This window comes from Channa argus, chromosome 2 (genome assembly GCF_033026475.1).
Source record: "Channa argus isolate prfri chromosome 2, Channa argus male v1.0, whole genome shotgun sequence".
Lineage (NCBI taxonomy): Eukaryota > Metazoa > Chordata > Actinopteri > Anabantiformes > Channidae > Channa > Channa argus.
The window spans coordinates 2,138,048-2,158,422 of record NC_090198.1 but is presented as its reverse complement, the minus strand read 5'-3'; the positions used below and the strand labels follow the sequence as shown (position 1 = coordinate 2,158,422).

The following is a 20,375-nucleotide window of genomic DNA, read 5'->3' as shown; positions in this document are numbered from 1 at the left end:
TGCTTGACTTGCAGTGTGAGTAAAAAGTTAAAGCTATTGTGCTGCTGCTGTGCGTGTGTGTGTGTGTGTGTGTGTGTTATTTTCCTTACAAAGGAAGGAACAAGCAAAGTGTGTGTGCCCTTTTTTGCTCCCCCAGGGCCCTCAGTAAAGTCTTGCATTCTGAGTGCAGGAAGAAGAAACACAAAGACATGACAGTAAATGACTGTACAAAGCTGCTGTTTATTTTGATCTAGGACTCAATAGAAAAATCCGACATCCTGATGGTGAAGAATTTCTGCTCGATGAAAAGTCCTGTGATGTCTAAGCCCCTGTCTATGGTAAAAGTTTACTTTCAGAGTGAGCGTTTTTAATTTGCTTTCAACTCTAATCTATAGTGGGGCGACTGTGGTGCCGGAGGTAGGACCCCAACTCTGTTGCTCCCAGTGAGTGTTGGCCAGCTGCATAACTGTTCCCCCATCGGTGTGTGAGTGTGAGTGCAAATGGGTAAATGAGAAGCAGTGTAAAGCACTTTGAGGACCAATAGGTAGAAAAGTGACATATAAGTGCAGACCATTTACCAAAGGGGGAAGGTGGTGTCAGTTTGGATTAAAAGCTGGGCTTAAACTACTCATTTGCTGGCCTAGCTATCACCTGCTGCTGCAGTTTGCCTTAATGTGGTCCCAGTAAGTGCTGCTGTTTGTCCTATTCAGTATGTACTTTGGAAGCCCCCCCCCTCACTTCTTTGATCTGACACGGGACACAGTGATGAATGAGCTCCACACACCACACGGATTGCACAAATTTTCACTGTATGTTATTTTTTTTAACCATAAATGTGCTGTCAGCATAAATGAATGAATACTACATTACTAAAACATAATGCTATAATATTTTCATTAACATGAATGAGATCTGCCTGCTATACAGCAATATTGGCTCTGTCCTAACAACCCTTAAGCTTTTTTCCCACACAAGAAATGTGAAATGGGAAGTTGAAATGACAGATTAGGTTGTGTGGGAGATGCAGTATGTGCTCTATTTCTGACTTACTGTGTACTGACTCCAGTTTGGTGCTGAACATACAGACAAGCAATCTCATCATCTATCAATGAATCAGAACAACTGTTTCTTAATTTAGCTAAAAATCTTATCTTTTTCAGTATTTGACAAATTAACTACATGTTTTTGGCTGCAAATCTGTAAAGCTATGCACTTGCACTCTCCTGGTCATTTTACTCAGTACTGCAAACAGCCCGTCACTCCACTTCCCCCCAACTGTCCTAGAAAGGCTCTGGCAGCGAGATTGAGTTCATTTCAACACTCTGAAGTCTGCTAATTTTACCCAGGGTCTGACCCAGTTGGTTTCTCTCTTCATGCTGACTGTTTGCGTGTGCCAACTTCGCTGGATAATTGATGTGTGCTTGTTTTATTATTTGCTAAAATTGGAATTGGGTTTGATGTTTATTTGACCGTTTTAGGTTCTTGATCGTAGTGATACCACAGTTCAATTAATTTTTTTCAAGTTTGACACTTACACGTGGTTACAGAAGTGCAAAAAATAGAATATAATATAACCATATATATATAATATATTTCTAACCACAAAATATGCCTTATTTTGTGGTTAGAAATAATAAATAATATTATAATTTGTAACTCACAATCTTGATTTAAAATCTGAGTTTGCAGTGTGTGTAGTTGAAGTTGTTTCATAATTTTTCAATTCTGATCTTGTAATTGCACACGTCTTCTCTTGGCTTCTTAATCTTGTAATTGCACAGAAATGAAACTAATATACTTATGCATTACTCTCCATAACTAACCTGTGGTGCTGACCCACAGAAACAACACAGAAGAGACTAGGCCCTCTAAGATTTAAAAAGTTTAATGTGCTGACATTTAATATTTTTTAAATTTATTTGAATTTATGGGGCATCTGTGGTGCAGGAAGGTACAGCAGTCATCCGCCAATCACGCAGTTTTTGGTTCGATCCCCGGCTCCTCTGGTTACATGTAGAAGTGTCCTTTGAGCAACAAACTGAACCCCAACTTAATCCCTCCCAGTGAGTGTTGGCCAGCTGTAGAGCAGCTCCCCCATCAGTGTGTGATTGTGAGTGTGAATGGGTGAATAAGAAGCAGTGTAAAGCGCTTTGAGTGCCAATAGGTAGAAAAGCGCTTTACAAGTGCAGACCATTTACCATGTGCACAGCTCTGCACTTGTATATCATAAATGGACAATGATCCTGAAAAAGTTTCTAGAGCACAACTTCATGCATTCAGATATCAGGAGCTCCACAGATATTTTTTCAACATGAAAAAGAAACAGCCAAAACATTCTTGTCATCCCGCCATTCACCTCAGTCTGCCCTGGGAATCACCATAGAGCCACATTTAACAGAGGCAGCTACAGATGCACTCCAGGACAAGCAGCCATTTCAAGTTTCCTCCTGACCTTTCACCACTCCCTCCTAAGCTGGGAGATCAGTTAAATGTGAGTCTCACACAAGTCGAGGTCAACCACGTTACACACCATATTGAGAGCCATTGGCTTAACTCCCATGCCGAGCAGAGCTCAGTCTAGCCTCAGCAATTCTAGCTTTACTATACCCAAGACCAGGCATGTCATCCTTATTTTTACCAACCTTCTAAGATTACCTCAGCATTCACGTCTTACGTCCACCTTAACCAAGGCAGATGGCCACTTTGAGCCTGGTTCTACCAGGGGTTTCCTCCATTAAAGGGAGTACATCCTCTCCACTGTAGGCTTAGTGCTTACTCAAGGGGGATTTGTTGGGTCATCACTAAATTTTAAGCTTTTAGTGTGAAAGTTCTGGCAAATGGTCTGATTTTCTAACTAGTGTATAGTCCATTATTGTAAATTCAAATGTTATTAAAAATGTCCGACAAAAATTAATTATGGGGAAATATTGTTAAATTATCAATTTCAATGCGGTATGTGTGGAGAAGGTTTAGGGCAGGGGTCTCTAATCTTTTTTCCCGAGAGCTACTTTTACATGTTACGAAACTGTGTTCTAGTTGTTTCAGCTTGTGTCTGCAAGGAATGCTAACCGTGGCTAGCATCTTCAGACGTAACAAAAAAAGTGCCTATAATGTTAAATAATTATAGGCAATAATAATAATAATAATAGTTTTACTGTGAGCCACCAGGAGCACTTACATGGTAACAAATAAAAAGGAGCAAGATTAAACAGGAAAAAGTATGTTCTGAAACACATGGCAGCTACATGCTAAACCTTACATATATTCATGGCCAAAAATATCGGCTTTGCAATTCAGTCAGAAAATGCAAAATTCTCTCAGAAAGTGACCATGAATGAGTTTCTTACACCTCTCTACTGGAATTGTCTCTTCCTTTGCAAATTTTCTCCAAGTCATTCAGATTTGAAAGATGCTTTCTCCCAACTGCTGTTTTGAGATATCTCCACAGATGTTCTATGGAATTCAGATCTGGACTCATTTCATTTCAGAACTCTCCAGCGCTTTTTGAAGTGTGTTTCAGGTCATTTACCTGCTGGAAGACCCATGACCTCTGTTGGAGACGCACCTTTCTGACACTGGCAACTACGTTGCACCCCAAAATTCTTTGGGAACCATCAGATTTCATGATGGCAGGCATCCAGTGCCTGAAGCAGCAAAACAACCCAAAACATCTGTGAACCTCCACCATGTTTGACTGTAGGGACTGTGTTCTTTTCTTTGAAGGCCTTATTTCTTTTTCTGTAAACAGTGCCATGAAGTCCTTTACCAACGAGTTCTACTTTTGTCTCATCTGTCCACAGTACATTCTCCAAGAAAGATTGTGGTTCTTCTCTACCACCATTCAAACAATCTTTTGTTGTAATTTTTCTCTTTTGTCTACGTTGAGGGAGGTTAGCTATAGTGCCATGGGGTGTAAACACAGGAACATTAATATCTCTGGAGATGGACTTGTAGCCTTGAGATTGTCCATGTTTTTCCACAAAGTTGTCTTTCAAATCCAAAGACACCTCTTTACACTTCTTTCTTTTCTCCATGCTCAGTGTGACACACAACACAAAGGTTGAGTCAACTTTTCTCCATTTTAACTGGTTTCAAGTGATTAATATATTGCCCTGTCGCGGCAAAATTCAACAATTACTGGTAACAGACACCTCGAGTGTAATCAATAAAGAAACCTCCACATCCAGGATGACTTTAAGGGTTTTCTTTTCTTGTAAGAGAGAAGTGCACTAACAGAGTCTCAAGTCTCCATCCAGTTCGGTTCTAAAGTCTTAACATGGTGAATGTTCTGCACTTATATAGCGCTTTTCTACCTATTGGCACTCAAAGCACTTTACACTGCTTCTTATTCACCCATTCAGACTCACAATCACACACACATTCATACACCGATGGGGGAGCTGCTATGCAGATGGACAACACTCACCGGGAGCAACTAGTTGGGGTTCAGTGTCTTGCTCAAGGACACTTTGACATGTGACCAGAGGAGCCGGGGATTGAACCAACAACTGTGAGATTGGTGGACAACCACTCTGCCTTCCTGCACCACAGTCTAACATGAATTTATATCCTCCTGTTGCTGGGCAGAATACTCTTTACCCCCCCAGGCTGTTACCTCCAGCGTTTCCCTTTTATGGTAACTTTTACAACATATGATAAGCACATAAGAACTTGGTGCAATCTGGAGATGACTCCATGTGGGCGGTCAGACATATAGATGACCTTGTTTACTTCTACAGGCACTCAACAAAAAGATATGTATCAAAACCAAGTGTCACATCCTCTCCATAAAACATCCTGCACAAGCACAATGAGCAAATTCAATGAGTACAACTAAGCAAATCACAAGCATTAAAATTATACATGTGTTTTTCCATCTTGATCTTGAGTTTATGGTCTACCTAGCTAAATAGAGAGAGTTTTTATAACCATAAACTAAAGAGTCGCCAAAGGGGTCTGAATACTCTTTGCTAAATATAGCAACAAAGTCACTAAGTCGGCAGCACTGACCATCACTGGCTCATCAAGCTTGACAGCAGTGCACTGTGTGATTGACAACTAATTCTCAAAGAATCCTTTTGTGTAAGAAGGGGGCGAGACAATAATGAATTTGATTGGATATGCATAAAAGCTAGTTTGCCAAGTGACCACTCAAATCTGACTTATCAAGTTTTCAAATTTATGCAGGATTCATTAACCGCTTTGTTGGTTATCAGGAGCATGCAGCCTCGATTTGTTTGTTTGTTTGTCTGTGCCATGGACCTTGGTTGTTTTCCAACAACTATTAAAAACATATCCAGACACACTAGCTAAAAAATTTATGCATTTCAAAATGTGTGGTTGACTAATAGCCCATACTGTTAAGAACAGTACAGATAAGATAAGTTAAGATAAACCTTTTGTCATCACACAGTGGTGAAATATCCACAGCAGCAGAAAAAAATGTGCAAATATTCGTGTACAACATTGAAAAAACAAAAAGTTAGTATACAGACAAACTGTTGCACTAGGTTGATGTTATTGCACAGTTTTACAATCAGTAGTGGGAATGTATATTACAATGAGGATTGGTTCTCTGGGAGAAGCTCTGGATGTAAAGTCTGAAAGCAGAAGGGAGAAAAGACCTACAATATTGCTTAAGAGTCTGTCACTAAATGAGCTGCTCAGAGATGTCACTGTGTCCTTCATCCCACCTCCTGTATTGTGTCTTGGGCCATGCCCAGGACTGAGCTGGCCTTCCTGATCAACTAATCTAGTCTCTTCCAGTTTGCACCACCAGACTATGCGATAAAAATTTTTAGTTATTGTTTAGGTGAACACCCAGGTATTTAAGTCCACTCTCTCAATGTCCTTTCCATGGATGTTCACTGGTGATGGTGAAGAGTCTGTGTGTCCACCACCAGCTTTTTGGTTTCCCTGCATTGGTCTGTAGTCAGCTCCACTAGCACCAGTCCACAAAGTCCTGAATCAGTTGTCTGTACTCTTTGACATCATTGTCTGTGATTAGACAGACATCTGCTGGTGACATATTTCTGAGGTGAACATGAAGTCTGCAGTGTAAATGGTAAAGAGGAAATGAGTTGGAACCATTCCCTGTGGGCCTCCTGTGTTGCAGAGAACCATGTCCAGGTTGCAGTCATGAACCCTCACATACTGTGGTCAGTTTTTGTGAGGTAATCCAATATCCAGGTAGAGAGGTGTTGGTCCACCCCATGTGCTCCATCGTATCCCTCAGAAGTGCAGGCTTGACTGTAATAAAAGCACTACAGAAGTCAAAAAACATGAAACATGACTGAACCCCAAGTCTTCTCCATGTGAGAGCCCCATTAAACGGAAAGATGGCAGCTTCTTCAACTCCGATGCCTGACTGGTATGCAAACTGAAGTGGGTCCATTAATGGGCTCACCAAAGGACGGAGATGGTTAACCACCATCCTCTTCAGTGTGTTCATCCATTCAATTCAACTTGCAGAACCATCAGATGTGAGGTCAGTGCCCCAAAGTCTTTTGAGCAAGATGGCTTCGGTACTGGTGTCAAAATGGATGTCTTCCACTGCTGTGGCACTTTCCCCAGCTTTAGGTTTAGACCAAACGTGTGCAGCATTATACCACACAGCTGATCTGCACAGGACTTAAGGAGTCTGAAGCTTGTGCCCTCTGGGCCTGCAGCCTTCTGAGGTCCCTCCTCTCCTGGGTTTCTGTGAGGGGCAGTACAAGGTGGGGGGAGTCGCAGCTGGGGGAAGTGTCATGGAAGTTAGGTGATGGGGAGGTGTGAGAGCTGTGTAGCGTGCTTTGAGCTGAGGGCAGTGCAGTTCTGTGGGTACAGAAAAGAGGAGTTGCAGCTGAGGACACTCGGTGAATGCAGGGGTTGGCAGCTGATCAAACCTATTGAAGAATTGGTTCAGGTCATTCACCCACTTCTGGTCACCCACAACCTGGGAGCTAGACGCCTAGTGGCCAGTGATGCTTTTGAACCCTCTCCAAACTTTGCAGGCATTATTTTGGTGGAACTGGTCCTTCATCTTCCTCCTATAGCCTGTTTTTCCTTTCCTGATCTTCCTTCTCAACCCTCTTTGCACAGTTTTCAGCTCCTCCTTGTTTCCTGATTTAAAAGCTCTCTTTTTTCTTCTTAAGGAGAGGTTCTATATCAGGGTTTATCCATGGCCTATCATTGGAGAAGTATTGTCCTGGTGGGTACAGTGTCCTGCAAACAGAAGTTGATGTTGTTCATTATACACTACAAATTATCAATATCCTTCCCATGTGGATTCCGCAATTCATCCCACACAGTTTTTTCAAAACAGTGCTTCATAGCCTATTCGGTCAGACCATGTCTTCACTGTGTGGGAGACAGCTGGTTGTCTGCATGCAAAGCTGCCTGTAAGCAGACAGTAGATGAACCAGGTTGAATCTTCCCAAGGGGGAGGAGTCCTGAGGTGTATGCCAAAAAAAAAAAAGTCTAGTGTTTAATTCTCTCTGGTGTGGCATGACACATACTGGGAGAATGTGGGCAGAGTGGATGATGGAGGGGCATGATTACAATCTCCAGAGATTGAGGAGGTTAGAAATTTAATTTAATCTCAATAGAAATACATATTTAATGTGTCCAGTTTCATATATTTTCCTGCATGATTTACCATCTTGACTTGAAAGCTTAATCCACAAGTGTGTAGAGATGTTAATAGTTGTGTGTTTGGTTCTCTTTTAAATTTGGAATGAATTATTATTTTGTTATCAAGACTCTCCACTTCAGTTTTATTAGTCCCATTATTCCATGAATGTCTTCCCTTTCCCTTTTCTGATGACTCAGTTGTCTTTTCCATGCTTGTTTGATATTCAGTTTCTCCCAATTCCTAGCCTTCTGGGAAATGCTCTGCTGTTAGCAGAACTACAGTACTAATTGGACTAGTTTTAGATTTTCTGTAGCTCTGGTGTAGCAGCAGTCAACATTACTTTCTGCTCTATATTTAACTTGTAGCCAGTTTAATAAACTGCTCCTAAAGGAAAACCCTACTGTTTTTTTTTTCATATGATGAGATAGAAAGCTGGACCACCATCTGAAACAAATCTTCTAAAATCATCTGAAAATCTTTTGTTTCCTTCCATACATCATATGATATGTTCAGGATAAATTGCATGAACATTCTGAAGATCAATATAAGCAATGATTGTTTGATTTTTTTTTTTCCAAAAATCAGTCCCTCCAGTATTTCGATGATCCTGTGAAGCCTGTTGCAAAGTTTTTACATTGTTTTAAATGGCAAAGTTGCACAGAATTTGTAAGGGATTGGTCTAATTAATTGGGCCAATCATGACATTCCTGGAGGGACTAAAATGTACCAGCAGTAGGGCAAAGTTCAAAAGTAGTCTGGATAATGTACAATAGTACTAAAAGTAGTAGACTTGAAAGTAGATGAAAGTTTGACTGACCTACAATCACAAGTTTTCCTAACTGCCTTAAACCCTTTGATATTAATCCACTATTTGTACACACAGATTTTTAATCTGCTTTAAATCTACCAGGGAATATTGACAAAGTCTCATTCCTCTTTTTGATATACAGTTCAGTATTATTAATATTGTTATTCCAGATGTCCTGACATTGTGTATTACTAGATTTATTAACTGACATATAAAGACGAATGACTAAATCCTAATTACAAATGTATTTTTATTGGAGTCTGATGCAAATTTATTAAGAGAAATAGCTGAAATGAGCATAATAAACATCGTAAAAACAGAGTCAGATCAGCTGCAGAGTAGAAGAAGCTGATAGTGTGTCTCCATGTTCAGAGAGGAGTCCCTTCTGTAATAGAATATGATAGAACTCTACACATTCAATGGCTGTGTCAAGACTGCACAGCAATGCAATCAAATGAAGAAGCACATCATTATGGGTTATGCTAAGTTACCATTCATTTACCTAATCGTTGGTTGAAAAGTAAATCCTAATAGAAAATTTTATGCATCATCTGTCAAGCATGAAAAATCAGCCAAATACAATCGCAGACTGTATGCAGTCGAGTTCCACGGGAAAAAAATAGTTCACATACGAATTCCTGGTGTGATTGCAAGTGACGTTTACTTACCAATCTAATGGTTGCAACTCATTCTTTAGAGGAAAGTGCAACAATCACTGCAACTTAAAACTGTGCATTTGCCAAAACATTGCAGACTATTGAATATTTATATTACCTTTGTGTGTTTGCTGGCTGCAGCTGCTGTGGGCTTAATATTCTACATCTTTGTGTTGGCATAGCTTGGTGAGGCTTTCCTTAGCTGTTTCCTGTGTGGTTGTTTCCTCAGCCATTGTTTTCATTTTATAGTCTTTAGTAATGTTAGTTACACCAGCAGTGTTCGTAGTCTTTTTATTTATTTGTTTCTACATAAGTCGCACCTTTTTAAAATAACTCAACTTTTACTTAAACAAAATATACTAATATAGGATTTTTAGAAATATACAAATAGGTTGATTATTTCCAGTTCTGACTTTAAAGTGATGCTCTTAATGATGCTTGAATGTGTTTTATTGCAGCCTTTTGCAATAAGGTGTCTACAGGGACAGACAGCTGTAAGTTGTATTTCTTCATGAACAAGCCCGACACGAAACACACACCAGGAATTCCTCTGGAGTGTATGGAGCGTGAATGTTTGGAAAGCTTATTGGATGAAAACACAGGACAGTAATGGACAGGATTGTACAACTCTGGACAGTTATCACAGTATTAACTCTTTTACCTTTGGTTGTGACAACTGACAGTAAACAGTCACAAAGTTATCAACCCGCCAGCTCAGCTTTTTAAAAACTGAACAAGATTCAACCCTTTCTCCACCTGAGGCAGAGTATCTTGATGGAGCCACCTTTGGTGCTGGATCCTGCTGTGTAAAACACACTTCTGCATACAAATGAACGAGAAAGATGAAGGTTCTACTATTTCACACATAGTGAAACTGTCTGAAAATGTCTGGACCCACTCACCCTGATGATGTTTTGAATAATTCATGATTTGTCATCTGTTGGATAACACATAGCTCTCACTGAAATAGAGCTGTGTGAGTCTTTTCCTGTTTTTAAATTGTAAACTTACTTTACAGTGTGTTTTTTCTGACTATGAAAAGGGAAAATGTGAAAAAAAGCAATTGTTACAGTGAGTTAATTTACATAGGATCACTGAAAGCATGCAGTCTCTGTTAGGCGTTAAACCATAACCACTCAAAAACTACTTACAAAGTTAAAGTATATTCAAACTGAAAATGTAATGTCAATGTTAGTCTTATACTTAGTCAGTTCTATTCACATAAAAATGTTTCCCACAGAATTTTTAATATATTTGGTGGCTCGTGGCTGATCCGAGTTGGGGGTGGGATGTCAAAGATCCTCATTGTAAAATTACAAAAAAGAATTGTATGCTATTTGTTTGTACTTATATATTAACAGCCCACTTACATTTGCAGATCTTGTTGAAACCTACTCACTTCTGTAATTAATGCAAAATTACAACTTGATTTGTTGATGTGTTGACATTATATGAAAATTTCAACTGCAATATAACATAATAGTCTAAAATGCGATGCATGATGCATTTAGACATAATATTTGAGACTTTTTATTGCAGTTTTTTTCATATTAGCACAAACAAACGCTATGCTAACAGACAAGTACACTTCTATTACTAAATTTTAATTTAATTTACTTGAACTCAAATTGATTCTTTCAGTGCAACAGATCGTAGCATTTGTGATTTGTATAGGGCAGGGTATCGCTAATAGTTATTGATAATAAATAAATCCATTTTAATAAAAAGAAAATTATTTATGCTATCTTGATGTTACGTTACCACAACATAAATTTGTCTGCTAATATAAATGAACAGAAATGTACGAAAGCTGAATTTTAAGTGGGAACCTCCAGGGTACTAGATGACTGATACACCTCTGACCCACATCCACTCTAACAAAAATGTTACAGTAAAATATAACAAAATTTAAAACAAACTAAAAATTTCAATACAAAATGGACATTTTCAAGTCAGTATTGAAGCTGCTAAATTACTGACAGACTTTTGGTGATGAGATTTACTCAGTATTGAAGCACTTCGGTTGGCATCATAAAAGTATTGAAGTTCGGTAACCAGCTCTAGATTTGTCTTGTCCATTGTCCCCATATTTAAGCCATATATTATATATGGCTTAAATATATTATATATATTATATTATATTTAAGTGTTTAGTGAACTTTTTGTTGTGTTCTTTTACAGTGTTGTCTCTGGTGCAAAGCTGTTTGCCGCTGGTTTGTGCATAACATTGAGAAACTGCTTGGTCTATAACAATAAGGGTTTTCACTTAAAGAAAACAATAGCACATAGCGTTAGCAGCCTCTTCACTATTTTCATACAGTGGGACAAATAACACCAAAACAATGCTCAGTAAATAAAATTAACAGGACACATCTCATGCTCTCTCTTTGCAGCTCCTCAGTGAAAAGATCAGCGGGGCGGAGGGAACCAAGCTGAATGAAAACTTCATGGAGATGGAGAGGGTGAGTTCAGCACAGGTGTCTGCTCTAAAATGATGAGGATGATGATGATGATAATAATTATTGCCATTTGAGCTTTGACAGACATTTTGTTTACTCACATCATGCTTTGTAATGCAACAGTTAAATTCCACCATAATGGAAAGATTGCTTTATCAGCTGTTTATGGTAAATGTTGCGTCTCATTCACACGAACACTCACAACAGCAGCTCCCATGATTAGTGCTCACCTGACCCACCTGGAGCTAACCTTGTGGTTTGTAGATGAATGACCCACCAACTAAGTAACAGCCAAACAATACTAGTTTTCCATCTTGATGTATCAACTCCTGATATTGGCATAATTGTATTTGATGAAAATGTGTTCTGTCATCTTTTGCCAAAATTCTCAGAACTTAAATTCTCAATTTAAATGTATGCTAAATTTGGATCAAACTTTGATTGAAATATAAAGGGATGATGGAAATGGAGGACATTGGAACTAGTAGTCTAAAGTAGTCGTGTGTCAAAAATTCGAGAAAAAACTCTGTATTCTCACTCGATAATTTATTAGGTACCTGTAGGTGACAGATGAATGAGATGGCCAAAACATTAGAACCACTTCTTTTGATAATAATTTTGTGACACTACCCAGTATGGCCTTAATAATAAAGTGTCAAATTATCACCTTTCTGACATTTTCAGCTTAAAAACAAAAAGAAATTATAACATTGTTAAAGCAGAATTCATGGCAGAGCTGCTGTTTTGTCTAAAAAGTGGCCAGTTAGTGTACTGTATGTATGTATCTTCATAAATGTCAATGATCACTTCATAAATAAAGGCCCACATAAGTGATTCCTGTCAAGTTTAGAAATTCTAAAATATATATATATATATATATTTCTTTTTTATTATTATTAATTTTTTTTATTAGCTTTACAGAGGGTAAACGTTAAGGATAATAGTTTAGAAATACAGTATCAAATACAGTATCCTTCAGCGGGAGACATTATTTTTATATCAACAACATGTGTTTTTCTTTTTAACGTTCTCGTCTCTCTCCCATCAGAAAATTGAGGTAACCAACAAGTCAGTAATTGACCTATTGTCCAAAACAACAGAATACCTCCAGCCTAACCCAGGTACAACAACAAGAATCACAGTATTTTTTTAGAGGACTTGCTGTTCTTATACTGCATTGTATTCCAGAATGTGCTACATTTATTGTTTTCTTCCACAGCGTCTAGAGCCAAACTGAACATGCTGAATACAGTGTCCAAGATCCGTGGGCAGGTGAAGACCACTGGCTACCCACAGACTGAAGGCCTGCTGGGAGACTGTATGCTGCGCTATGGTCTTGAGCTGGGAGAGGACTCTGTCTTTGGTACCAAGTCGTATTAAAATTAATCAAAAATAGCATAGATGCATCGATGGGTGTTGGCTTCACAAAATCCAGCATGTGTGCGGCAGTGGGGTACAAAACGATTTGCCTCAGTGTTATGAACCAATTTGGCAGAAAGCAGCTTGCCAGAAATCAGAACTGTGATTTTAGCGGTGAATGTTTGTGTGTCATTTATCTTTGTATTTCCAGAAGCACTAACGATTTTAGGGAATTATATAATATAAATCTCGGGTATAGAATACCTCATTTAAAACGTAGTATGTAACTAAAGCAGTTGCAGATGCACCACATGTCTTGAGCTGAAGTCTGTTGCTGCCCTGGTGAGAAATACAGAGGCTAACAGAAAAGATGTGGTTTCTTTTTCTGTCTATGTAGGCTCTGCTCTGGTGGACATGGGGGAAGCCATGAGGCAAATGGCAGATGTGAAGGACTCCCTGGACATAAATGTCAAACAAAATTTTATTGACCCCTTGCAGAATCTGCAGGACAAGGACCTCAAAGAGATCACGGTACATGCCTGCAGCCTGTGTAACTACAATTATACATAGTGAAACCGTAGCAGGACTGATTTTCTTTCATAGCTGAAACTTAACTATCAAGTACAAATAATGCTGACAGTGTTTGCAAAACAGGGCAAATGTGACAATTCTTCCAGGATGAACATTTTTGCAGCACATTTACAACACTGTTTTAAACTTAACATTTTACCATCGTTCATCATTTTATATCGTTGTTGCATCTCTTAATTGAATCTCTTAATTCAACTGCACAATATAAACACCATCTGTTAAAAAGAGACTGTATTAGTTTTGCTCGCTAGAGAAGCATTATTAACAAAATGTTCAGATTTATTAAAATTCACTTTTAGGTTGCGCTTATTGGAAATACTACTACCATCTCCGATGGATACAATAGATTTGTTATTGATATATTTGGTGTGGGCCAGCACAGTGATGGAGTGGTTAGTGTTGCATACTCACAGCTAGAGGGTCCCCAGTTTGAATCCCTGGATGCTGCCTTTCTTTGTGGAGTTTGCATGTTCTCCTTGTGCTTGTCTGGAGGAGCTGGTGGGTAAAACTGTCAAAGACAGACTTGTTGACATTGAGGAGGTTGTTCAGAGATAGAAGACAAGAGACAGGTCTGTGGTTCTCCATAAGTGAGGACTTGAATCCCTGGATGCTGCCTTTCTTTGTGGAGTTTGCATGTTCTCCTTGTGCTTGTGCTGCAGTTTCCTCCCACAGTCCAAAGACATGCAAGTTAAATTAATTGGTGACTCTATATTGCCCGTAGGTGTGAATGTGAGTGTGAATGGTTTTCAAGATAATGGTTGGAAAAATGTGATATTTTGCATGTAAAATCTGAATCTCATGAGTGACCAGATAAAGTCAGGTAAAACCTGTGGAATTTAAATAAAAGACCCAGGCCACCTTAAAAAGAATCATAATGTTGATTCCAGTGCTGTGGAGTCATTCAGAATCCCAACAGACTCCCAGACACCATGCACAATAGAAGCCTATTATTATTAAAATTGTGATGCTTTTGCTTGCAGCACCACCTGAAGAAACTGGAGGGCCGCCGGTTAGACTTTGACTATAAGAAGAAGCGTCAGGGGAAGATTCCAGATGAGGAAATCCGACAGGCTGTGGAGAAGTTTGACGAGAGCAAAGAGCTGGCTGAGCGGAGCATGTTCAACTTCCTGGAGAATGATGTAAGACATGAAGAAATTTCTGAAGAAAGGACCAATAATCAAACAGTTTAACTAGATAGATTTTTTATATACTGGAAACCTTCAACCTACACATTAAGCCTGTCTCTTTTTCGTCAATAAAACATATTTTAAAATGTTAAAAGCAGAAACACACAGTCGGAGAAGTAGTCCTCCTGCTCAGTCTGTATAGTAAATACCTCTTATGAATAGTTTTAGATAATTGTCAAAAACAGGCTCTGAATGTCTAACATCAAATCTGTTCTGCTCTAATGTGAAGATACAGGTTTAAAAATGATTTTCAGTATGGACAAAGTCCAATTATTACTTCATTTCTCACTTTTTGTTTCAGTGTACGTGGCAGAGTTATTCTAGAGAAATTATGTGTCTTTACTGTAAAGGAAGCTCATGTTTGCATATAATTGCTTACTTGGCCCATAGGTGGAGCAGGCGAGCCAGCTGTCAGCTCTGATTGAGGCGGCTTTAGAGTACCACAGACAGTCATGTCAAATCCTGGAGGAGCTCAGTGGGAAGCTGCAGCAGAGGTAGGGAAGGTGTGTGTGTGTATATATACACACACACACACACACGCACACATATATATATAAGGTGTCGGGACTTTCTTTGGATTCAGAAATAATAAAAATAAATTCGATATGAAAATCTTGAGATAGATATCCATTAGACTATATCTATAAATTACATTATGCCAAGTGCTGAAATTATAGCTGCTTTGCCGCAGACGTCTTCATTCATAGACACTCTTGCTGCTCTGATGGCTGAAGGGATTTCACAATACTGTCCAATAAACCTATTATCATCAGCCACATGAAGTATGAAGAACTCTCTATCGATAAAGGTGAAGTCAAAATGACAGCTTGACAACCAACAAAAAATAAAAATACATTAACCAGTAGGTAAAATTATATATATTAGAGGTATATAATTAAAAATAAGCAAACATCTACAACAAGGAGACCAAGTATAGAGGCCTGTGGCCATGGGGAGGCAATTTTTCCCTGCCAAGTGATCTTACATAGTCTGGAGGAGCTGGTGGGTAAAACTGTCAAAGACAGACTTGTTGACATTGAGGAGGTTGTTCAGAGATAGAAGACAAGAGACAGGTCTGTGGTTCTCCATAAGTGAGGACTCCAGAGAAGGCTCACAAGCAGAAGGGTAAACACGGCTTGTTAGCATGTGGTGAGAAAGATGTGTGTTGTGAGACATATAATAATGATTTGTGTAATGGCTGGGATTAGTGTGGGTGCAGGATGAAAGGGACGGGGACCAGAGGACAGGTGGATTGAGAGGTCGTTCTTGGTCAAAGTGGAGAAAAGGAGAGTATGAAGAAACTAGCAGAGTCATCATGAAGAGAGGAGGATGGTGGTGGGTTTTCTATGATTAAATGTTTGGGCCTCTTTTCTTCATTTCTCTAATAATTTATGTAGTGTTTTTAAAACGGAACCCGAGTAGTTTGTGTAGTTTCTGCCTCGGTTTTACACCCCTAACGTTTACCATAGATTTAGCTCTGCCTACCCCTATGCTTTGCCTTGAAACCAGATATTAGGGATTTATGGACATTCTCTGGCTGCTTATCTAGAGAAATCTTTTAATAATCTCAATGGAATTATCTTTTTCTGTCTTCTGGAACTCACTCCTGAACCAATTGTCCTTCAGCATTGTGTAGCCTTACTTTTTATATTGAAACAATGCTTGTTTTCAGACTGCTATCTTCCTTTCCCAGAATATCTACAGCTAGCAGCCGCCCTAAAAGAGAGTTCAAGCTAAATTCCATCAGAAGCAGAATCGAGACCCAGGACAACAGTGAGCACAATGGCCTGTCCTACAGCTCCTCATTCAAATCCACTGGTACCTGATACCAAACATTTGTGTTTATTTAATATGTCTTTCTGCTCTTTCTGTCAGGTCCATCTTCATTGTTTACTTTTGATTTGTACCTTACATTTTTTTCTGTTACAGATATCCAGCTCAACCACACAGTCAATGGGAAAAGTAGGTGTTCTTTTAAATTGTAACAAGTCACAACCAGGCAACACAATTTCCCTACGGCATCAATACATTGGTTTGAATCTTGAATCTCGAATTTTAAAACACTGTTTATGTATTTAAGGCTCTCATCCTTTTGGGGGAGGGTCCACTTAATTCGGTTAACAAATTAAACCTGTGTTCTCAGCATCAATACAATTTTTTTGTGTGTGTTAAAAACTGCTGTGTCATTGCTAACAAATCTAGCTGCATGCGAATTTTTCAGTAACTGTTGTGCAGTGGCGGATGAAGTACTCAAAAACTTTACTTAAGTAAAACTTTACTGAAGTTTTGTTGTGTTGGATTGAATAATGCTATTCTAATACATCCCCCAGCACAAATGTTACAGTTAAAGATTTACATCCACTCATGTTCCTTTGCAGTAGTTGAGAGGGGGCTACCACCCTCTACTGGTAAAACTGGGACAGAATTAGTGTACCCATAGTATGGATGTAGGTACATAGTAAATCAACTCAAAATCATATACTGAGTGTGTTGTGTTTGTGTTGTCTCGTGCTCAACACTATCTCCATTTGTCTTTACGCCTCACTCAGCTGATCATAAAACGTCTGTCCTACTGTCATGGCCTGAGAGCCCCATTACCAATGGCAATATTCACCGTGAGTAAGACACACTGACCCAGCATTCACATTTGTGTGTATCAGTTCTTAAAAATGAATCTACAAGATCAAAAAACGGTTTTAGGAACCAGTTAGTCTTAAGCAAAACAGCAGCTGGTTTCAGGTCCTAGATGTGAGGATCTGTTGGTTGTGGACTACTACTACTTGGATCAAACAGGCAATTTAATACTGTGAAGTTTACTCATGATCTTGGAAACTGTGCTTTGATTATTTTCATTTTTGAGGGATTTCTCCCATATCTCATGGTCTTTAGAAAGACCACTGATTAGTTGTCACTGAGATGAATTAGTATTAGTGTTGAGTTATGCCAACTGTGAAAATTCAGTCCACTGTACAGTAGGTTCACTTTCTTCTGGCCTTTTAATTGTATCGCAGGTTCCTCCTTTGGTGCAGGGAGTTTTGATGCTTTTAAAAACAATCTCATTCAATCTCATCGCATTCAATCTCATGATCTTCATCAGTCTGGGTTACTCTAACTCATTGTTTTTGTTTTTTTAGTCAAACCCATTGAAACACATCTTTATGGGCTGTTTTTAGGTAACTGATGAAATCATAATGGAGAGATATGTCCATAATTTAAGTAATCTTTAGTTACAAACTTCAGTACCAGTGACGGAAAAAAGCAGTTTTTCATTACTGTGCAGGGATAATGATCAGTCTGTTCCTGTGTTTGGTTGCAGAGTCCGAGGTGTTGGACCAGCCATGCTGTCGTGCCCTTTATGACTTTGAGCCAGAGAATGAGGGCGAGCTGGGCTTTAGAGAGAGCGACATCATCATCCTCACCAACCAGATAGATGAGAACTGGTATGAGGGCATGATCCACGGTGAATCCGGGTTTTTCCCCATCAACTACGTGGAGGTCATGGTCCCTCTGCCACAGTGAAGACAAGCACCTGGAGTCCAATACAGGCTACCTCTTGCCTCATCCCACGCAGCCTCCGTCCTCAGCTCAACTTGGGCTTGAAAGTACATTGGCCAAATCAGCCTGAAGCTGAGAAAAATATTCTCCCTTCTGATTTTCAAACCGAGCTAGAAAGTTAGTATTTTTGTCCTGAGTCGACTTAAGATCAAATATCGCTGATTGTTTTCTCTGGATATTTATGAACCTGAACCCAAGTGAAACCCGAGCCATGAAGGGGGACACTGCCTGGCTGGACCTTGTGTATCCTTTGGATCTGACCAAGGTGAAAATGTTGAGCAGTTGTTAGACTCTGTAATCCATCCTGTCGCTCTTTCAGATGACACTGCTCCCTGTTTATTCTGATACAAGTTTATCTAATAGCACTGTCTGTCTACTTTCTTCCCCTTTCCAGACTCCTTACCTTTACTTGTAGTCCACCACTGAACATCATGACTGCAGTATTAGACCACTACAAACAAATGAGAACCTTCTATAATCACATTAGTAACATCACATACATGTCAGAGTATTTTTTAATTTCATTAAATTGTAATCTGGCTCCATGAGGTTTCTGCCTCAGTAAATCTCATTGACAGTGTTCACAGCACTGACATCTTAAAGAAATTCATAAATGTTGGACTGGATTTTTGACTAGACTGAAATGCAGATTCTGTGTGTTTTAAAAAGAAAAGAAAACATTCTCACGCTCTGCTGCCCAAAAAAACCTATAATATGATCACCAGTGTTTCATATTCCTCTAATTGTGCATTTTATTTATTTTAAAAGCATTTATTTTTGTTAATATCTAAAAAAAAGCCTTGTTTGAGTCTTTACGATGCCTTATGTGGTCTTGCCAAAGTTATAGAATAATCCTAGTTTATTACAACTTTGCTTTTGTTGTAATGTTCGCCATCATTTATCTCAGTTGTATTAATTTATGCAATAAGACCAGGACATTGTAACAGGATAACTGTGTTAAAGGATAACTTTGGTCATTTTCATATTTTCAGTAATGCCGCATACAGACACTGAAACCAAGGAGTCTATAAATCTGCAACCTGAATAATCTTATTTACCTGTGTAATTGTTTACCTTTAAGGAATCTGGATCTGGATTGACACTTGTTTATACTCTGCCCAGTGGTCCGACAGCTCCTGGTTCTTTATATTGTCTTTATATTGTTCCCAGATCATAGCAATGACTTTGGTGACTTCAGTGGCCAACGTTATGGAAAAAACCCACATTGTGATAAAGAAATTTGAAATGAAACATTTGATGAGTGTGGGCTTTAGCTTAACTATACTCTTCTACATAAACCATCTGTTGCTATTTTTTTAGACATGTTTGTTTGTTTTAGACATTATTTTGTGATTTTCAAGTCCATGATCTTAGGCAGTGATCACACCTAACTCCCAGTAAGTGTCACCCCCATTTGAACGCTTCACATTCCACTGGGATCATAGTAGACAGTATGTGATCGTCCTACTCTGATGTCAAAACTCAACAGCCAGTCTTGACATCTTGTCTTCTCCCTACATTGACTTTGCCTGTTTGCCTGCCAGTGCCTAGAACTTGTCGTTTTAAGTGTGAGCAACTGAACTGTCTCTGAATGTCCCTCTGTCTCTTTGTTTACATACCTGATCAATGTGAGATCGGGATCGAGTCTTTGTCACACTAAAAACCCTCTGGCTGTATTGCACTGAAGCTTTAGAATCTACCTACGACATACAGCTGCAAGAAAAAGTAATGGCACAGTAACGGCTATGTCCTGGTTTTATAAACGAACAAATTGGTGGCAGAAAAATGAAATGGCAGCACTAGGTGGCTCCCGTCACCTAATGTTAACTGCGGTCTAATCAGTGAAAAAAACAAAGCTGTGGTTTAGAAATACGTTTGAGTGTCAGTGTGCTGTTCACAAGCAGCATCAGCTGCTCGAAAAGAGATTTAAGACCTACGATCAAGAGTTGATAAATGGGTTACAGAGTAATCTCATAAAGACCTGCCCTGGACCCCACAATAACCTGCTCATCACTTTCTGTGCATTCTCCAAAAAAAAAGAAAGAAAACTGGATCATTTGCCATAACTTTTTTATTTCCACTGTGTATTTAAAGACATGCCCAAATATAGTTTTTTACTCCTCCAGCATAATAACTTGGTTATTCTTGGTTATCCAACTGTTCTTTTCA

At 39.0% G+C, this 20,375-nt stretch overlaps 1 protein-coding gene across 3 annotated transcripts in view; it reads left to right on the top strand.

The window, feature by feature from the left end:
- Positions 1 to 20,169, top strand: part of sh3gl3a (SH3-domain GRB2-like 3a) — a 38,840-nt gene extending 18,671 nt beyond the window's left edge. Inside the window, exons 2-12 of one of the 3 annotated variants that reach the window (XM_067494262.1) lie at positions 11,449 to 11,517; positions 12,563 to 12,635; positions 12,734 to 12,877; positions 13,271 to 13,404; positions 14,445 to 14,603; positions 15,042 to 15,145; positions 16,345 to 16,469; positions 16,581 to 16,613; positions 17,201 to 17,266; positions 17,786 to 17,824; positions 17,968 to 20,169. In XM_067494262.1, coding sequence (XP_067350363.1) covers positions 11,449 to 11,517; positions 12,563 to 12,635; positions 12,734 to 12,877; positions 13,271 to 13,404; positions 14,445 to 14,603; positions 15,042 to 15,145; positions 16,345 to 16,469; positions 16,581 to 16,613; positions 17,201 to 17,266; positions 17,786 to 17,824; positions 17,968 to 18,170 — 1,149 coding nt within the window. In that variant the 3' untranslated portion in view covers positions 18,171 to 20,169. The remainder of the gene's footprint in view (positions 1 to 11,448; positions 11,518 to 12,562; positions 12,636 to 12,733; positions 12,878 to 13,270; positions 13,405 to 14,444; positions 14,604 to 15,041; positions 15,146 to 16,344; positions 16,470 to 16,580; positions 16,614 to 17,200; positions 17,267 to 17,785; positions 17,825 to 17,967) is intronic. The other 2 variants (XM_067494271.1, XM_067494280.1) reach the window with 2 other exon arrangements.
- Positions 20,170 to 20,375: the final 206 nt, after the last annotated feature.